The sequence below is a fragment of the Rousettus aegyptiacus genome, unplaced genomic scaffold (assembly GCF_014176215.1).
Source record: "Rousettus aegyptiacus isolate mRouAeg1 unplaced genomic scaffold, mRouAeg1.p scaffold_m13_p_10, whole genome shotgun sequence".
Lineage (NCBI taxonomy): Eukaryota > Metazoa > Chordata > Mammalia > Chiroptera > Pteropodidae > Rousettus > Rousettus aegyptiacus.
In genome coordinates, this window is record NW_023416285.1 from 11,473,361 (window position 1) to 11,490,922 (window position 17,562).

At 41.3% G+C, this 17,562-nt stretch overlaps 1 protein-coding gene across 1 annotated transcript in view; it reads right to left on the minus strand.

Moving 5' to 3' along the window:
- The window catches only part of KCNIP4 (potassium voltage-gated channel interacting protein 4), a 904,027-nt gene extending 892,345 nt beyond the window's left edge, over positions 1-11,682 (minus strand). Inside the window, exon 1 of the mRNA XM_016121275.2 lies at positions 11,479-11,682. Coding sequence (XP_015976761.1) covers positions 11,479-11,539 — 61 coding nt within the window. The 5' untranslated portion in view covers positions 11,540-11,682. The remainder of the gene's footprint in view (positions 1-11,478) is intronic.
- Positions 11,683-17,562: the final 5,880 nt, after the last annotated feature.

Genomic DNA, 17,562 nt, shown 5'->3' on the forward strand with positions numbered 1-17,562 from the left:
GCTCACTGGATAAAATTCACATTTCTTAGACTCTCCCCGGTCTCGTTTCTCAGCCTCAACACTTCTCAGATGACCATCCACTCCAGTCAAACAAATTCCTTCTTGCCGTCCATGAAATGCTTCCTCAGAACCTCTCAAAACCCCAGGGCTCGTTCAAAGCCCAGCTCACAGCCCAGCTCCTCCGCAGGGTCCCCCAGCAGGTCACCCTGAGGTGGCCTTCTCTTCTCGCTGTGTCAGAGGACAAGATTTACCCCCTTTCAGGAGTCAAGTGCCCTCCCTTGTGACTCACACCCCCCATCGTCCCCATAGGCTCCCAACATCGCACTCCCCTGACTTCCCATCCTCAGGATGACAGGACTTCTTCTCAGGCCAAAATAATTATAGAAACAAGCACAAGTCACATTTATCAAACTGTCAGGCACTGTGCCGAGCATTTTATATACATTAGGTCAGTTAATCCTCAGTGCAATCTGTACAAATGGGCTTTTTTCATTGATTTACCATTTAATGTACATTCAATTATTTTAAGAGGAAGAATAATAAAAGTAAACACATACACGCAAAATAAAGATACACATGTGTAGATATAAAAAATATATACTACATACGTATAGTATTCTAGTATATACAAATATAGGATAATAATATATATATATGTTTTCTTTGAAGGAGTACATAAAAGCTATCAAGGAAAGTAAATCAGAATAAGGGGCTTGAGACACAGGTCGGTTTACATTAGATGAAGTCATCAGAGATATAATATTTTAATAGAGACCTGAATAAGCAAGGAAGCATGCCAATGGAGTGCATAGACCATTCATAAAGAAACCAAACTACAGAGAGGCCATGTGGCTTCCCAAGGTCACATAGTAGTAGACCCCATAGTACCTGAACCCTAACTCTGACTCCAGAGTCTTATCCTGAGGCTTCATTCCTCATCCACCATCCACGTTCTGCAGCAGTTCACCTGGCGAACCAGCTCTGGCTTTTGAAACTCTTTTATTCCCCATTAGCTGAGACGCATGGACCATTTATCTCTGTGCCAGGCACGGATGTCAATAATATTCTCCTCTCCAATTTCTTCTCCAGCTATCGCATGTTTCCCTGGTTTTACATCCATTTCCCACCACTAGCTGCTGATTTCCTCCATCGAGGACAAACATCAGGATCCAGTGAAGGTATTTAGCAAGTGCCCTTGAAAATGAAATAAGCTGCCATGCTTTATTTAATCAATACGCAATTCAAATAATGTAGAATTCTTGGGTGGAGAACCAAAACATGATTTAAAACTGAATCCCTATACCCTAAACAACTAACATGCCTATATATTTTGAAATATTTACTGGCAGCATCTTTCCTATAGTTGGTAATTGGTAAATGTGTTTTAAATAGATAACTACTGAATAACATCTTCAAAATGGTATCTAAAACTCAGAACAAAAGTTACATTAAGGCTTAAGTTATAACTGTCATTTCTTGAGATCCGAAATCTATTCCAATGATATTTATGAAAAGCTGCAATCTCTTACTCAGAGATCCAAGGATAAATGTAACTGTTCTAAATTGCAATGTTTCTAACAAACTATTTCTACAGTTCAGTCTTCCCAGTCTGAAGATTTTGTATTGTCAGTATTTATCCTGACAGCTGAACAATTATTTTGAAAGTATTTTAATGACTAATTTTCATTCGTAATCTACATCCACAACTTTAATTTAACTATGAGGGTTTGTAGGATTTAACTACAAATCTGGTACTTAAATCACATCAGAATTGCTAGCATTTATTATCTTCTGGCTTTGCAGTTTAGATATGTTGCCTTTTTAAAAACTATCTTATAATGAACGCCTCCATCAAACGTTGGGTTTATCCCATCAAGCCATGGTAGAAAAACTCCCTCACTCCCTTGTCCCTGCATATTGCTGCACTTTGCAGTTTCCACTCTCCTTTTCCCATGTTTCTCAGTGCCTGGCTCTGAAGTCTCATTGTTCTATACTTGTCTCCCAAGATTTCCCTCCCCATCACCTTCGAATTAATGTAAGGCTCCCGTGTGTCAGAGCCTGCACATCGGTAGATCATATCGGTAGGAAACTATGATAAAACTGGACCACAAGAGGAGAGGGAATCGGGAACAGATTGCAATAATTCTGTGCATCTCAGTAGGAAGATATTGGGGCCTCAAATTAAAGGGAGTTTGGAAAAAACAGATGATAGGGAGAGTGATTTAAGAATTCTTGGAAAAGATATGAGAAAGGTTTAGCAGAATCTGATTTTCACAAGTATTCACAGTATTAGGTCAGGAATAATCATATTGTGATAAATGATTGTCTGCAGAACTGAATTTAAAAATGAGAGTAATATTCTATTTCATTTTTAAAATCCTACACTAATTGAAATGCCTCTGCCTTTACTGGGACGTTTGTTACACTGACATTAGGAGAACTGGGCATTCCCAATTCCTTTATGACTATCTTTAAACAGAAGTTATTACTCACTTCGTACTTTCCAAGCTTCAAAATTGTATTCGTTCTATGAAAAAAGTGCACATCTTCATAGACTACCAGCATCATGAGCTTTAAAAATCTTTAAAATGGCTTAGATGGTGCCACAATGTCTCTAAGTGATTGACAGGTAAACCCATATTACAGATGGGAAAATTAAGAGAAGGCAGGAAGAAACTGGACAATAAAACAAATATAGAATTTCAAGCCTAGTTCTTTTGATAGCTGTATCTGTAAGACCCCCCAATGAGAAAAAGGTCAAGTTCAACATCACTGCTTTCACTGTATCTAATTGGAAAGGAATGGTACTTATACCAACTGGAAATAATTTTGCTTTTCGACATCGTCTCACTTCATCCTTACCTCTGTTATGGCAGCGACTATTTTAAAATATTCATGTCGAGTAATTTCTTTTTCTTCTACTCAACTATAAATACAGCAGGTCCTTGAACACTGTCTTTATGTTCAGTGTCATTTTGTTACAACATCGACGGGGAAAAAAAATCAGTTCCCAGTTGTGGCCACTGTCTGTCTGCATATTCTCCCCCATGCCTGCGCGGATTGTCTCTGGACTCTCTGGTTTCTTCCCACATCCCAGAGCTGGGCACGTGAGGTGAACTGGTGTGTCTGCCTCATCCTAGTCCTGCTGAATGTGGGTGGATGGGTATGTGAATGGCCCTGGGCGGGAAGGGCATCTTGTCCAGTGTGGGTTCCCACCTGGCACCCTGAGCTGCTGCAACAGACTCCAGGCACCTGTGACCCCGAACTGGAACTGGCAGGTCGGAAAAATTATCTGACTGGTATTAATTCATCTTTCCGAAATAGATGTGTAGCTCACATTTATTTCAATGTGTAATACTGTAAGTGTTTTGGGTCCTTATTTAGAAGTTTGGTAAGGTTTCTGTGACCAGATACATTCCATAGGAACCGGACTCCTGTTTATATCAATTAGCCTGTGGTGAAGTTGGTTTCATTATATGTCATTTTGCCTACATTGTTTCCAAGAACTTACTGATATAAGTGAGGACTTTACTGTACCTGGTGCATCCTCAGTAATTACCTCTTGAATAAACAGTCAGCTCTCTGAAGGCAAACTCCACATCTCACTCAACCTAATGCCAAGTAGTTTCCCTGTCAATATTTGTTAAATTAATCTCATTTCATCATTACAGAATCGATCCCCATAATCTATAAGTAGATGCAATGGCTACCATTTTTGGAGATGAAGAAAAAGAAACGACAACATTCTACTCAGTGGTCATTTTCTTTGCTCTTACCTTTCTAAATTAAATAAAATTTCTCTGAATTAAACTTCTCTCCAAATTAACCTTGTTCTCAGAACTGGATTTGACAGTGCTGTTTTTGAAATGTCTGTTTATGATTTCTATATTAATTGTTTGGTTGTTTGTGTGTGTTTTTGTTTTGGGGGCTATTTTTTGTTTTGTTTTGCTTTGTCTCATTTTGTTTTGTTTTTCAAATTCACTGAAGACACAACAAGAAGGTGACCTGAGGATAAATTTTGTGCAATGATGGAATGAGTTGGACCACAGAAGCAAATCTCTACTCTTGGGGGTATAACCATAATATAAGATACTTTTATTCACTCACCTAATTTACCAAATCTCCAGAGCACTTACCACGTACAAAACATGGGTAAAAGGTATGGGCTAGACCAATTTTTGGTAAGTATTTTTCTTATGCTAATGAAAATTCATTAAAGTACAAAAAGTTACAACCCAAAATAAATTCCCTGGCAGAATGTCTGTTCTGAGATGTAGATCAGTTTAATAATTGCATGTGCTATCTTCACCCAATTTTATTATGAAAATCATGAAGACATTTGGAAGTCATATCTTTTCTTGTAAAAAAAAAATTGTATTTGGGGGCATTCTTCGGGACACCTTAGCATCTGTAAACACAAGGGGCAGATGGCATTACAATGAAGACAGGAGAAAGAGAGCACGAGCATGCATAGTCATTAGACTGCAGTAGTTACTATATCAGCCAAATCTGATTTTGAGTCCCACTTGGGCTGCAGGTAATGTCATTTCTTAAATAAACTGCTTTACTCTGAAGAGTCTTCAGAATATTAGGAAATATTGACATCTGGAAATAAAAGTGCATTTTTCCTCCAAAATCTTTTTAAAGTAAAGGCCTATAAAATAAAAATGCCAGTTCTAATTCCCTAAAGACTTTTTATTCCCTATTCATGAGCAGATGCTGCTTGAACACATGGGGGTGGGGGACATTTCCTAAAGCCGACCCAGATTTCAGGTGACCAAAACATTACGAACCATTGCTGTAAAATGGGTTGACTACTTATTTTTACCTAATAACTGGGGTAGAATATGTAGGGGAGAGAACTTTCTAAATGATTAGTTAAGATATCCACAGGGTATTTAAACTGACAACCTATTTCCAGTGGGAGAATCATACAGGTACACTGGCTGTGTCTGTTCGAGAAGAAGAATCAGTCCTTAAGATGGGGATGGAGGCCAACTGCTCAAGATCGCAAAGCCTGTATTTATAACCCCATTCACATGATTCCTTAGATGGTCAAAGTACACAGAAAACTCGTGTGTTGAAACACTGAGAGTCTCTTCTTTTTCAGACTTTCTAATGCTATGGGCCTATGGATGCATGTGCCTCATCTCATCTCAGCCCTGCCATGGTTTCCACATCCCTCCTAATTCCCTCCCAACTTGGTCTGATTCTGTCTGTGAAGTGTGATAGGAAAGAAAATGCACCTGATGAACGATAGCTCAGATTTTTAGTGTTTCCATTCCTTTCCACAGCCACTGCTGTAAATACGAAAGCATCTGTCATCAGATGAGGATAACGATGAAGATGGTAATAATGACGGGGGCCTTGGTGGTGCCGCCATTTATGCTCTGGGTTGGGAAAGGTGAGAAAGCGCCATCCTCTGTAACGTGAATTCAGAATAGTATGGACAATCACCAGCATGGTGCAGAGGGAGTATCTAGCTAAGTGTCCCACTCTTTTATTTGGAGGAGAACCAGGAGAGGTGATCACCACTCACCGGGGGCCCGTTGGACTATCCATCCTGGAGCTAATAGGTCTGAAAAGTATTTAGGATGAAGGAGAGACATGGCAACAATCTAAACACAACACTGACTATTGCTCGAAATACACACAAAACACTGCGCACTTATTAAGCCCTTCTTCAGAAACACATACACCCTCATAGCCATGCGTTATAGATGCAAGAATGTGCACAGTTCAGAGGACGCCATCTTGGTGTTGTGTTACTTTCCTGGTTAATCTGGCCCGCTAATGGAAAAGAAAGGGAATGAAAAAAAAAAAAGTCTCTTCTGGTACTTGACAAGCAATCAAACATGAATTGTAACTTTGGTTGTTTGAAGGGTCCACCACTGAGCAATGTGGTTTAAATTCAACAACTATGTTTTAAGGAACTACCATTTCGTGAAGCTCTGTGCAGTCATTCGTAGAGGCACAAAAATGAGTAATTCATGCATGGCACTTGCCATCAGGAGCTACGATTTAAAAGTGCAAGTAAAATAAATATTCATAGTTTATTTTGCCTTGTCATTCAGATATAGGTCCAAAAAAAGGAAAATGATCTATGAAAATTTAAAGCATAATACTTTGAGTTGGAGGCAGGGAGAAATCAGCAAGGCTCCACCAGAAAGACATTGTCTTTGAATTGAGTCTTGAAGGATGTGTTTGGTGTTTAACATACAACCATGTTCAGTGGGTAATGCTGGGGCAGAAAGTTCATTCTAAGCAGTAGGTACAGCATGAGATATGTTTGGTGACTAAGGGACAGTCCAGTGTAGGTATAGACCTAGAAGAGTCATGGATGATAATGTTGGGATGGAGGACTTCACCATACTGTGAATGCCTTAACTATCAAGCTAAGAAAACAGTATTTTCAGTTCTTTAAGTAATGGGAAAGTATTAAGAGATTCTGCACAGAAGAATGATCAAATCAGGTTTTAGTAAATTTATTTGGTTATGAGTGGCACTTAACACAAATAGGAGACGACCATGGTGGCCTGGGAAATGATGATAAGAACATAACCTTGAGGGTCCAATGGAAAATGGAGGAGGATCTGGACAGAAAAACTAGAAGAGAATAAATAAAGCTTGGTGACTGATTCCACAAAGAAGGGAGGAAATGATGGAGGTGGGAAATACCATAGAGAAGGAAACACTTATGTTTTTTAACTGCATGCTTCAAGAAATAAAGGCACCATTAGCAAAATCTGAACAACAAATTGTTCTTAAAAGAGAGAATATCTTTTCTGACACACTGACTTTGAGGTGCTGATAAAACTTACTGGTGGATCTGACCGACAAGGCATGAAAATGTCCATCTGGTATTTTGGAAAGAGACTGGGCCAGAGCTATACCCGAAAGAGACCTCTGTATCGAACTGACATGCATCAAAACTACAGCGCGATTAGGGAGAGAGTATGTAGAGAGAAGGGGGAAAAAAAAGACATAACTTTGTGAAAAGTTGCACAAAATGGACAAAAGGAATAATAAGGATCAGGAGAAGATCTGAGACAACTAGGAGGAAGTAGAATAAAGCAGCGTCAGAAAGCAAGAGAGTAGACTTCATTCAACGATCATCTGGTGTTGAGCAAGTTTTACACGTCAGGCTTCGCGTAGATGCTGGAGGTGCAGCAAAACACAACAGCGCCGCGCTCACAGGGTTCCTCATCCTCTAAGGAGCGTTGATGAACAGAAGAAGCATTGCCCTGAGCTCAGGACGAGGTGAATGGAGGAAAGACCACCAGAATCTTTAACCGAATGACCACTTTTGAAAAAGAAGTAGGTGATTCAATGCCCAACGGTGAATAAACTTGTAGTGACAGGTGCAGTTATATAACCTTAAAACCTTTTTAAGGATGGCAAAGGCCCACTGAACAAATTAAACACTCATTCTTCCCCCTTCCACATCCTCTCCCCACACACATGAATCTACTTGAAAATAGTCTTTAAGAAGGGAGGCTGTTAAGTAAACAAGCATACTCTGCTATGAAATATTGAAAAGCAATATTATCCTCATGTTTCAGAAATCAGTGGGGACAAGGCAAACAAATAAAAGGACAAAAGAGAACAAGAAGGACCATATACTTTAATCCCAGAAATGTGTCTTCAAAAGATTCAACTATTGTCTGGTCTACAATTTCATAGAAATCTTGCATACACATTTTATATTGCATGGCTCATTAATTTCAAAACCACCCATAGTCATTTTTTATGCAACTTTGCATGAGCATTGGCCGGGGGGGGGGGGGGGGGAAGCACAGCAAAGGGAGGAGGGTTGTTGAATTTTAATTCTTCATCATATCATTCGTTAAGTAGCTTCCCACTTTTCACATCATAAAGAAAACAGAATAAAGCCTTGTGCAAGAAAAAGCTTTTCCTAGAATCAGAATAAAAAGATTTTTCACTATTACACTTGTAGGATTACTCATTTGAGTTTGCCTTATCATTAATAAACAAAAAAGTTGGAGCCATGAGATATATCCATCAAACGACCATTCGAAATTGAAGAGATTTTTCACTCCTCTATTGTTGGCTTCCTAGCTCAGGGCTTCGCAGGTAAAATCTGAAACTTGCCCCATTATGTGAAGGGTAAGGAGAGACTGAAGAAAGAGGCAGACCACCCAGATGGATAGGGAGCAGGTTTAATAGGCAATGGAATTTACTTAGGAGGCTTGCCTTGGGTGGCTACAGGACAAATAGATCTCTGCCTCTGCCTACCAGGATCTTAAAGGTTTACGTAGAGGCCTTAACTGGGTTCAGTCTCATATACCATCCAAATGGTCTTAGCAACACATTGCCCTTTCAAGCCTGCATCCTTGAAATCAGTTCCGGCTATGGAAACGGTAGGCAGGATATACATTCTGAGGCTATGGGAGTGGGTAAGGAGCCTCCAATCACCCAGGTCCATCTGGAGGGTCAGGTCTTCTTGATGACCTCCTCTAACAACTACTGAAACACACATTTCCCTCCTGACTCTTACTTGTAGATTACATCACATAACATCTGCCATCCCTAAGTTAGATGACACAAATTAAGGACACCAATGACTAATTTTGTAGGATTTTTTTTTTCTTTCTGACCTTATTTCTTATTCTCTTTCAAATATACTGTTGAATTATTATCTCTCTATCTTTCCACTGGTAGCAGGATTGTGTTTGATTCTATTGTATGGGAGCAAAATAAAGGGTTTAGGCAATGACATGAAAAATATATTCTGGGCAGGCTTTTGGTTTAATGTGAAAGCTGAGAGAGGTGGGGTAAAAGTAAGCATGCAATTGAAAAGAAACTTCTCTACTTGTAAGTACTTATTTACAACGTATCCATCTTTTGTACTCTGTAGCATATACAACGTTTCCATTACGGTGACTTGGAAGTCCTATTGATCAGTTAGCAGATTAAAAACATTCCCTGATGAAAGGAGTTGAAAGGAAATAAACTTTTTTAGCTATATTATTTTAAAAGTCTAGCAAAGCAATTTGACACTGTTCCTATCTTTCCTACATCCCACTCACTTTCCTTGCCCTGTAGTTTTTTTCCCTTCATCTCTCAGCAAACCATTTTTCATAGTACTCAGGCTCTAGAGTCAAGTCATAATAAAACACACACATGTGCAACCGTGCACACACACCCACCCACACACAATTGTCCAATGTCCAATTTCCCTCTCATCTTCATACATTCTTCTCAGTCTTATCCTCCGGTTTAATTTTATTTAAATTTTGATTAAGTCATTTTATAAAACTCCATCTAAGAAGTACCATCACAGTCATGTTGGAAGCTATGCAAAAGTCACAATTATTTTAAAGGAAAGGAGAAGAGGAACTATCATTTTAAAAAAGGGACTGAAAATACAGCACCAACCTTTAAAACTGGTGATCCTTTCTTATCCCTGGATTAGTAAAGAGCATCTTATATCTGAACACAAATAGCCAAAGTACTTTAGCATATGTTTGGTGAAAATAATATAAACTACATATCTGAAGATCATTCTCTAATATTAACTTCGAAACAGTAACAATAAGAATGACAACAAAAGAAAGATGCTCCAGACTGTTTCTTCTTTATTCTTCCAATATGTGACAATGAACTCTAAAAACATATGAATACAATTCAAGAAACAGGTGTCAAATCAATTCAAGCCGGAAAACTCTTCTCTTTTAGTCTCATCTTACCCAAGATATAAACCAGCATCTTTCCATTCTCCAACGAACAATGAACACATACTGAATCTAGATATGGTACTAAGAGTTTCTTTTTTAATGTATCATACTACCCAGATGTGATTTCATTTTTCTGATTTTCTAACAAATAGCGATTTCAGCCACCTGTGGCTCTGTGACTAGGCTGGACATGTTGATTCAACCTCATCTGGCCAAGTAAAGACTAGGCATGACCAAAATGTTGTTTTCACCAAGATACCAAACAATATAAGCCACCTAGTAGCCCAGAGTCATGCCCCTACAACCTGATCTGTCTATAAGTTGTGCGTGAATGCAGTTCCTAATTGGACAGCTAGCTCTTTATCCTATTCTTAGTCAAAGGATCTGTTAAGACAGAGACCCTATGAACTCAGCAACTACTCAGCCCTCCACTTACAATCCCCTTCTGGAAAAATGCAGTCTCTTAAAGATTAGGAGTATCCCTCCTAAGATATATTCTAGATATTCCTTGGTTTGCAATGAGTGGAAGCTGTTACCATAAATGAAACCAGAACTAAACATCAGTATAAGACGAATCCAAGGCTTTAAAGGTAATTAGTCATATTGTTGTTGTTGTTTTTCCAGCCCATAAAGGACCTAGACTTTTATCTTTAAAATTCTCATTCAAATAAGACTAATAGCTTCCCATTTGCAGTGACCTTAACTATTTATTGGAGGGAAAGAAAAAAAGAGAACGCATCCATTTTTCAATGTCCAAATTAGAGCGATAGACTCAAATCATTGAAGTAACTCCATTCCCTTGAACACAAACAGTTAGAATGTAGAAATACTTCTTTCCTTGGAACTTTACATCCCCGGGATCCAAGTTTTTCATGCTGTAAATCCAAACTGTGCTGTGGCCATATGCGTGACCCCTCATCTTACATAATCTGGGAAACGTCCAACCCACTACACTCTCATGGCCTCCACAACACCCTTCATTCTATTTGTGGCTCCTCTGAAAAACTGTACACATCAAAGCTGCCTAACCACAAATCCATTCAACCAGACACAGCGTCCGCGGAGTAGGGGTCTCGTCCCCTATGTCATTACGGGTGCCACTAAACTCATCAGAAGAGGTCCTTTCCCTGCTTTCACAGAATGCACGATACTCCGAAGACCCAGCACCTTGCACAAGAGTGTCCAGGACCTTTCCAAGGTTGGACTGTATATAAATTATTCCCAAGTGTCACTGAGGACCGTTTTCTTTGAACGCTCTAAACTTAAACTGACAATCAAAGAAGACATACGCTCCCGCTGAAGCATCTGGCCTGGGAAACATTCGCCTGTATGTTAGGGGAGAAAATAGAGTTTTAATGAAATGTTTGGGAGCATAAAGGAAAAGTGGAGGGAGAGGATCAATACTATTTCAGCTCGTTTATCCCCAGGTGTTAGCGGAAGGAAGTGTGCGGTCTGAAGTCATCTGGCAGATGCATAAACGGCATCGGAAATTTTCAGAGAAGGCAAAAGTAGGCACACGATCGCAGGGGACCCTGCCACCGGCGAGTTTCACACACACTTCAAACATCTCCTCCCCGACCTGGACCTTGCGTGCACTCCGTCTCCTGCGCTCCCCCACTCCCGCCGCTCCCACCTCCCCTTCTCGGTCCCGCCTGGGTGACTGTCTGTCATGCGGCAAAGGCAACAAGCGTCCCCCAGCCGAGGAAGGGGTCCGGGGCTCGGCTTGCGAGGGACGGAGGGTGGAAGCCGAGCGCCCGTTCGCATGCTTATTGCATCCTACCGCCTGTGGAGCTCGCCTCCTCCAGCTGAGCCGAAATGCTTTCCACCCTCCTCACATTCATCTTTAGGGACGCAGGGTGCAGGAGCGGGACTCGAGAGTCAACCGGCTCCGGCTCCGGGGCGTCTGTCGTTGGGTCGGGCACCAGAGCGCACTCGCTGCTCGGCCCAGGGGCGTCCGTGGCGCTGGGAGCGAGCGAGAGACAGAGACGAGGCGGCGGCGGCGGCGGCGGCGGGGCGCGGAGCGGGCTGCAGGTGCGGGCGGAGGCCGGCGGGGGGCGCCGCGGGCGCGGCGCGGGGCTGGGCAGCGGGGGCGGCCGAGGCGCCCGCGCGCTGGCAGCCGACGCTGTGCTCCGCGTGTCCGAGAGCGAGAAGCCCCCTCGCCTCGCCCGCTCGGGCGCCGCCTCTGACACCTGCTGCCTAGTCGACAGATGCGGAGCTGGCGCGACGGAGCGGCCAGACCCCAAAGCAACTTAGGGCCGCGCAAGGCCCCCACTGAGAGTGGCCAACAGGTTACCAGCGGCACCTCCGGAACCCCTTCTTGGGGCACGCAGCCCTTGTCTCTAGCGGGGGTCTCCCTGCCCCACCTCCTGCTCCCCGCCCCCCACCTTCGCAAAGAACGTGCTGCTGGACGTCCCCGGGGCTCGAACTCGCACACCTAGGCCGAGGTGTCGCTACACAGAGTTAGACTGAGTTCGGAGGACACCAGAAGGGAAACTCAAGGATCTGTCCTGCAGAACCGGGCAGAGCGCCAGGAGCTCCTAGACAGGAAACTTCCCCAAATGAAGCTAGAGCCAGTCACGGGACTCGGCCAGGCGCTGGGAAACGCTGGCCAGGGCCGAGGGGAGAACGCCACCTCAGAGGGACAAGGTGGAGGAAATTGGGAAACGTTTTGGACAAGCATCCATAAGGAAGGTTTTGTCTGAGGTCCCTAGCAGCTAACCGACCCCATGGGCCTTCATCACACGGTGTTATTTGCGCTCTTAAGCAAATCAAGGACAGGAATGTTTGGGAAGATAAGGACAAACCAATCAGCCACTTGTGGCCATAATTACTTCCTGTGTCCCCTAGACTTAAGTGTCTCTTTTGAGAAGAAAGGTCAGGTCGACCAGTTCTCCTCTGAGAAACCGAAATAAAATTCCCTCCTACTTTCAATTTTGTGGTCAATTGGCCGTGACTTGGGTTTAAGCCATTTCTAATTGATTGCAAAACCATCCATTCAACCTGTGCCGCCACCCTCTCCGCCCCCCCCCACACACACATCCTTACACACTCACTGTCCGCCTGTGAAATCTTGCCCCTTACATCAAGAAGGGCTCAGCTGACACTTGCGTGCCCTCTCCCCACCCCCGATCCTACCAGTCGCTCATCTGGTCTCTTGTGAGACCTCTCACTTTCCTTTTAGTTCATGGTTAAAGGGACTGACGTGGACACCACCATTGCCTAAATTTAAATCCTGGTTCCAGTATTTACTAATTTTGTAACTTGGTACAAAGTATTTATATCAGCTGTAATAATGGGATAATAATGGTACCTATTTTATTGGTTTGTTGTGATATAAGGAAACCGATAGATATAAAGGGCTGAGGGCAGTGCCTGGGATGCAGGACTCTCTAATGCAGTAGCAACTCTTTCCAGAAACCTCTCTCACGACTGCGGCTCTGTAGATGATCGCTAACACCTGTCCAGCTCTAAATTCCATCATTTTCCATCAGATGACTTCTAAAGCTACCTTCATGTATTAACTTGGGTCCCGCAGCCTGCGTCAGAATCCCAGTTCCAATTGTTTCATGTGTGTCCAAGGGCTGATAACTTCCCTCCCTCATCTTTAAAATGTAGAAAATAATAATGCCTATTTCAATTAGCTGTCGGGAAAGATTAAATGAAACAACACATGTAAAGTGTTTAGAATGGTTGTTGGCACATAGTAAGAACTCATTTAGAGTGACCATCATTATCATCATCCTTATATTTCATCATGATGACTCATAGGAGAAAAGGCATCACTGGCTACTAGGACAAGTCTACCTAACTTTGCTTCATAGTGTGGGAAGTATTATGCAACGCCTTTTCCATCCACAAAATACCCAAAACGTTTTGTTGGTCCAACCTACTTCTTTATTCTTACCCAAGGAATGTCTGTCTATTTTGATCCTACGAGGTGTCTATCTCTGGACTAGTCAGGAAAGCAACAAAATCACACAAAGCGGATACTATGCTCAGGGAGTTTACAATACTGTATACTATTTCCAAAATACTTGTGTGAGATCTTGGGAAAATAATATTCATTTCCAGAGCCTCTTTATTCAGATTCTAATCATTGTCGAACGTCACAGAGAAAATCATCTTTTTGCTGCTGCTTTTACTATTTCCGATATTTGGGACTGAAGGCACAGGGTGACTCTGCCTTGCTTATACTATCTCCTCATTGGAGGTCCACATGTCCCAAAATGGTTACAGAGAGTTACATGCCATAGCACGTTCTGTCAGCCGGTTGCCCTTTCATAGAAGCAATGGCGATCCTTGTCTCTCTTCCCCACAGTAACCACCAAAGTGTATGCACCAAGATTCCCACATTTTCTATGACTAACCTTAGGTTATTCTTCTTGTAACATGGATGTGTATCATCCTCTAAGGGAGCCATATTACCAACCGGATGCAGAAATAGTACACTCACCATGCGTCAGCCATTAATCTCAAATTTCTGTACATTATTTCATTTCCTCTTTAGAAAATTATACAAAGTAATTACTGTTGTTACTTCTGTTTAACTGGAGAGGAAATGACAACCGAGAAATGTAGAGTGGTTTGCCAGTTTTATCAGTAGTAATCAGTATCTCAAGGATTTGAACCCACAACTCTGACTCAAGAGCCCTCAAACTCAATAGTGAATGTACTACCACCTGGATTAGGGTTTAGATGCTATGGACGCTGACATTTCCCAACTCTGTTCCCTTCAGAAAGTCACTGATCATCTCTAAGCTTCAGTTCCTTATCTGTTAAAAAGAGAATTTCTGCTTCTTCACAAGGTCATTGTGAGAATTAACTCAGGTAATGAAAGAGAAAGCTATCTATAAACCTCGGAATGCTGTAGGAGCATCCAGGATTACTTTTATTATTGCCTTGATCTTTTATTGCCTATTACTTTTATCGCCTGTTCTTTTCTGAAAGCCCCGCACATTTTAAAATGCATGACTCTCTCTCTCTCTCTCTTTCTCGACTCCCAGGACTTAAACAATAACAATAATAGGAGAATTTCCAGTATTTGATATTTATTGAGTGCTTACTATGTGCGATCTGTGTTTTAAACTCTACATCATTATATCACTTTATAGAGCTATTTTTACCCTAATTTTAAAATGAGACCGAGTCTCAGAGAGTGTAAATAGAGGCTAAGTAGCCCAAGATCAGCCAGTGGTGAAGTGGTACAGCTGAGTTTTGAACCCACAGTCATCTGATTACAAAGCCGGAGCTTTCAATTTCTATGTGATGGTGCTCAAGCCTCAGCGTGTATAAGAATCACTTAAAGGGTTGATTTGAAAGCCTCTGTGCTCTAGCTGTCATGAGAGATTCACTTGGTTTGGGAGAGAAGTCTCAGAATCTAATTTTTGTTTAATTAAAAGACTATATTTTAGAGCAGTTTTGGATTTACAGAAAAATCGATCAGAAAGTACAGAGTTCCCATATAACTCCCTCTTCATTCTCCCTCTCCCCTGTCCCAGTTTCCCCTATGATAACATTTTACATTAATATGGTACATTTGTTACAATAATGGACCAATAATACATTATTTGAACTAACATCCATAATTTAGGTAGGACTGACGGCCTTATAAGAAGAGAAGACAGAGCTCACTCAGAGGAAAGCCGTGTGATGACAAAGTGGCCATCTGCAAGCCAAGAAGAGACCCCTCACCAGATACTTCCAGAAACTTAACCTTGGACTTTATGGTCTCTGAAACTGTGAGAACATAAATCTCCCTTGTTTAAGCCATGCTATCTGTGTTATTTCATTATGGTAGCCCAAGCAAACTAATACACACCCAAGACCACACACTGAGAAATCGCTCCTCCTCACAAGAGGTAAACCAGGTGTGGTCTGCATTCCAGCATCATCTGTGTCAAATGGGAGCTTGTCTGAAATTTAGAATCTGGAACCTTGCCTCAGACTTCCTGAATCAGTACTCTCCTTTTAACAACATCCTCAAGTGGTTCCAGGTATGCAGATTGAAACTATAAGAAGCCCTGCTCACAGACACTGTTGGGTTTACCTCGGGCTCCTCCAAGGCACCCAAAACTCACTGGGCATGAGAGGGGGGTTTTGTTATAATCACAATCCATTCACTGCATTTTCCCCCTAGTGAGATGAATCTGCTTTACCTTTCGCATCAGCCCCTACTCAAAAAGGATAGAATTGTTTATTGCTTCATTATGTTTCAAGCAGCCAGTATCCACGACCTTGATCATCTGACTAGACTACATTGCAAAATGCTTTGTGATTCATAATCTCTCATGATTATAATAAACAGGGGGACTAATCTACTTCGAGATCCTCAAATTAAAGAGAATCTTCATATGTCATGATGAGACAAAAACAAGGTAACCATTTTAGGGCAGGAAGATTAATTCTAACATTTCTGTAGGATTTCTACATTCAGATTTCATTATCCCCATTTTGCAGATGAAGAAACTAGAGCACGCTTATTTAAATTTTTCACAAGGAGTACAGGATGCAGCCAGGGCCCAAACCTTCATCACCTGACATCTTTCAGCACTTCGGGCTATAAGCCTTGCCAAGTTTGTATAAGCTGGAGTACTGCCAAATGGACTGCAGTTCTCTAGGCACCAAATTTCAGACGTGCCTTGCAACTGCGTCTTGCAGGATAAGTCTAAATGATAAATGTAAAGGCATTATATCGCTTAGCTGCGTTCCCCAACTTGAGAACTTCAGGAAATCAACTCACTGGCTACATTCTCTACGTGGCAGGAGAAGCGATTAGGGGATTTGCTCCGGAATGGAGATTTAGTTAAACCAGAGAGCTCTGTGACTACTTAAGTTAATATCCTTAATGAAGTTAATGCTGAAGAGGTTTTACCTAAATTCCCTATCTCTAGGTTCTATATTTGAACTATATGTTCTAATTGGGGGATAGCTTCATTAAATTCCAAGTCACTTTATACCCTTTATCCCTGTGTTTCCTTTAATTGCTCATTGCACTGCATTTAGACTAAAAATAGGTCCTTGGGGAATGAGAATCTGTTAGTTTACCTATTAGCAGTTTGAATGAAACTGTCCAAAATGATTTCACTATAACTAAATGAACCTGTTTTTAGAGTGTAATCTTTGTAACCAAAAGTCAGACAGAACTGAAAACTGAATTTCGTTCTAAATCACTTGTTTTCTTCAAATATCTGATCCAAACAGATCAAGTTCTAAAAAAAAAAAAAAGGAGATATATGCATTTCTTTGTTTATGTGTTGTGCATGTTTATGTGTGTATTATACTGCTGATGAGGAAGTTACTTAACTTGGTACAGTTTAGATTTTTCAACAAGTTAGCATTTTGGGAAATATGTTCAATTTATTTTTTAATGTATTAGTAAAATTAAAGTATGTTTATATAAATTAGAAATGTAGGAAAACCAGGAATCTATTTTTTTTCAGTTAAGTTTTAAAAAAATTGCCACAGTTTTCAGTTTGGATAATTCAAAACTAGGTTAGACAGCCTGTCAGAATTGAAGAGCAAAACTGTCACATACACACTTGTCAAAATAGCTGAAGTATCTGATGCTCGAGTTTAGGTGTATTAGTTAACAACCTGTCAACAAATGAACAAAAGAGAGGGGAACAAAAGACTGAGACCTTCAAAGTCTCAACCCCATCAGGTTTGCGGAAGTCCAGAATCTTTAGATGGGTGATGTTAACAATGGCGGTAAAGAATGAAAACCTAGTTACGCTGGGACAGTGAGTGCTCATAGAACAAGCACTTTCAGATTGGGGCAAAGTTTGGGAGGACGATGAAAGGTACCTTCCTAACGCCGGAAGCAGACGCAGCTGTCAATGAGAATTCAGAGCACGGGTGGAGAACA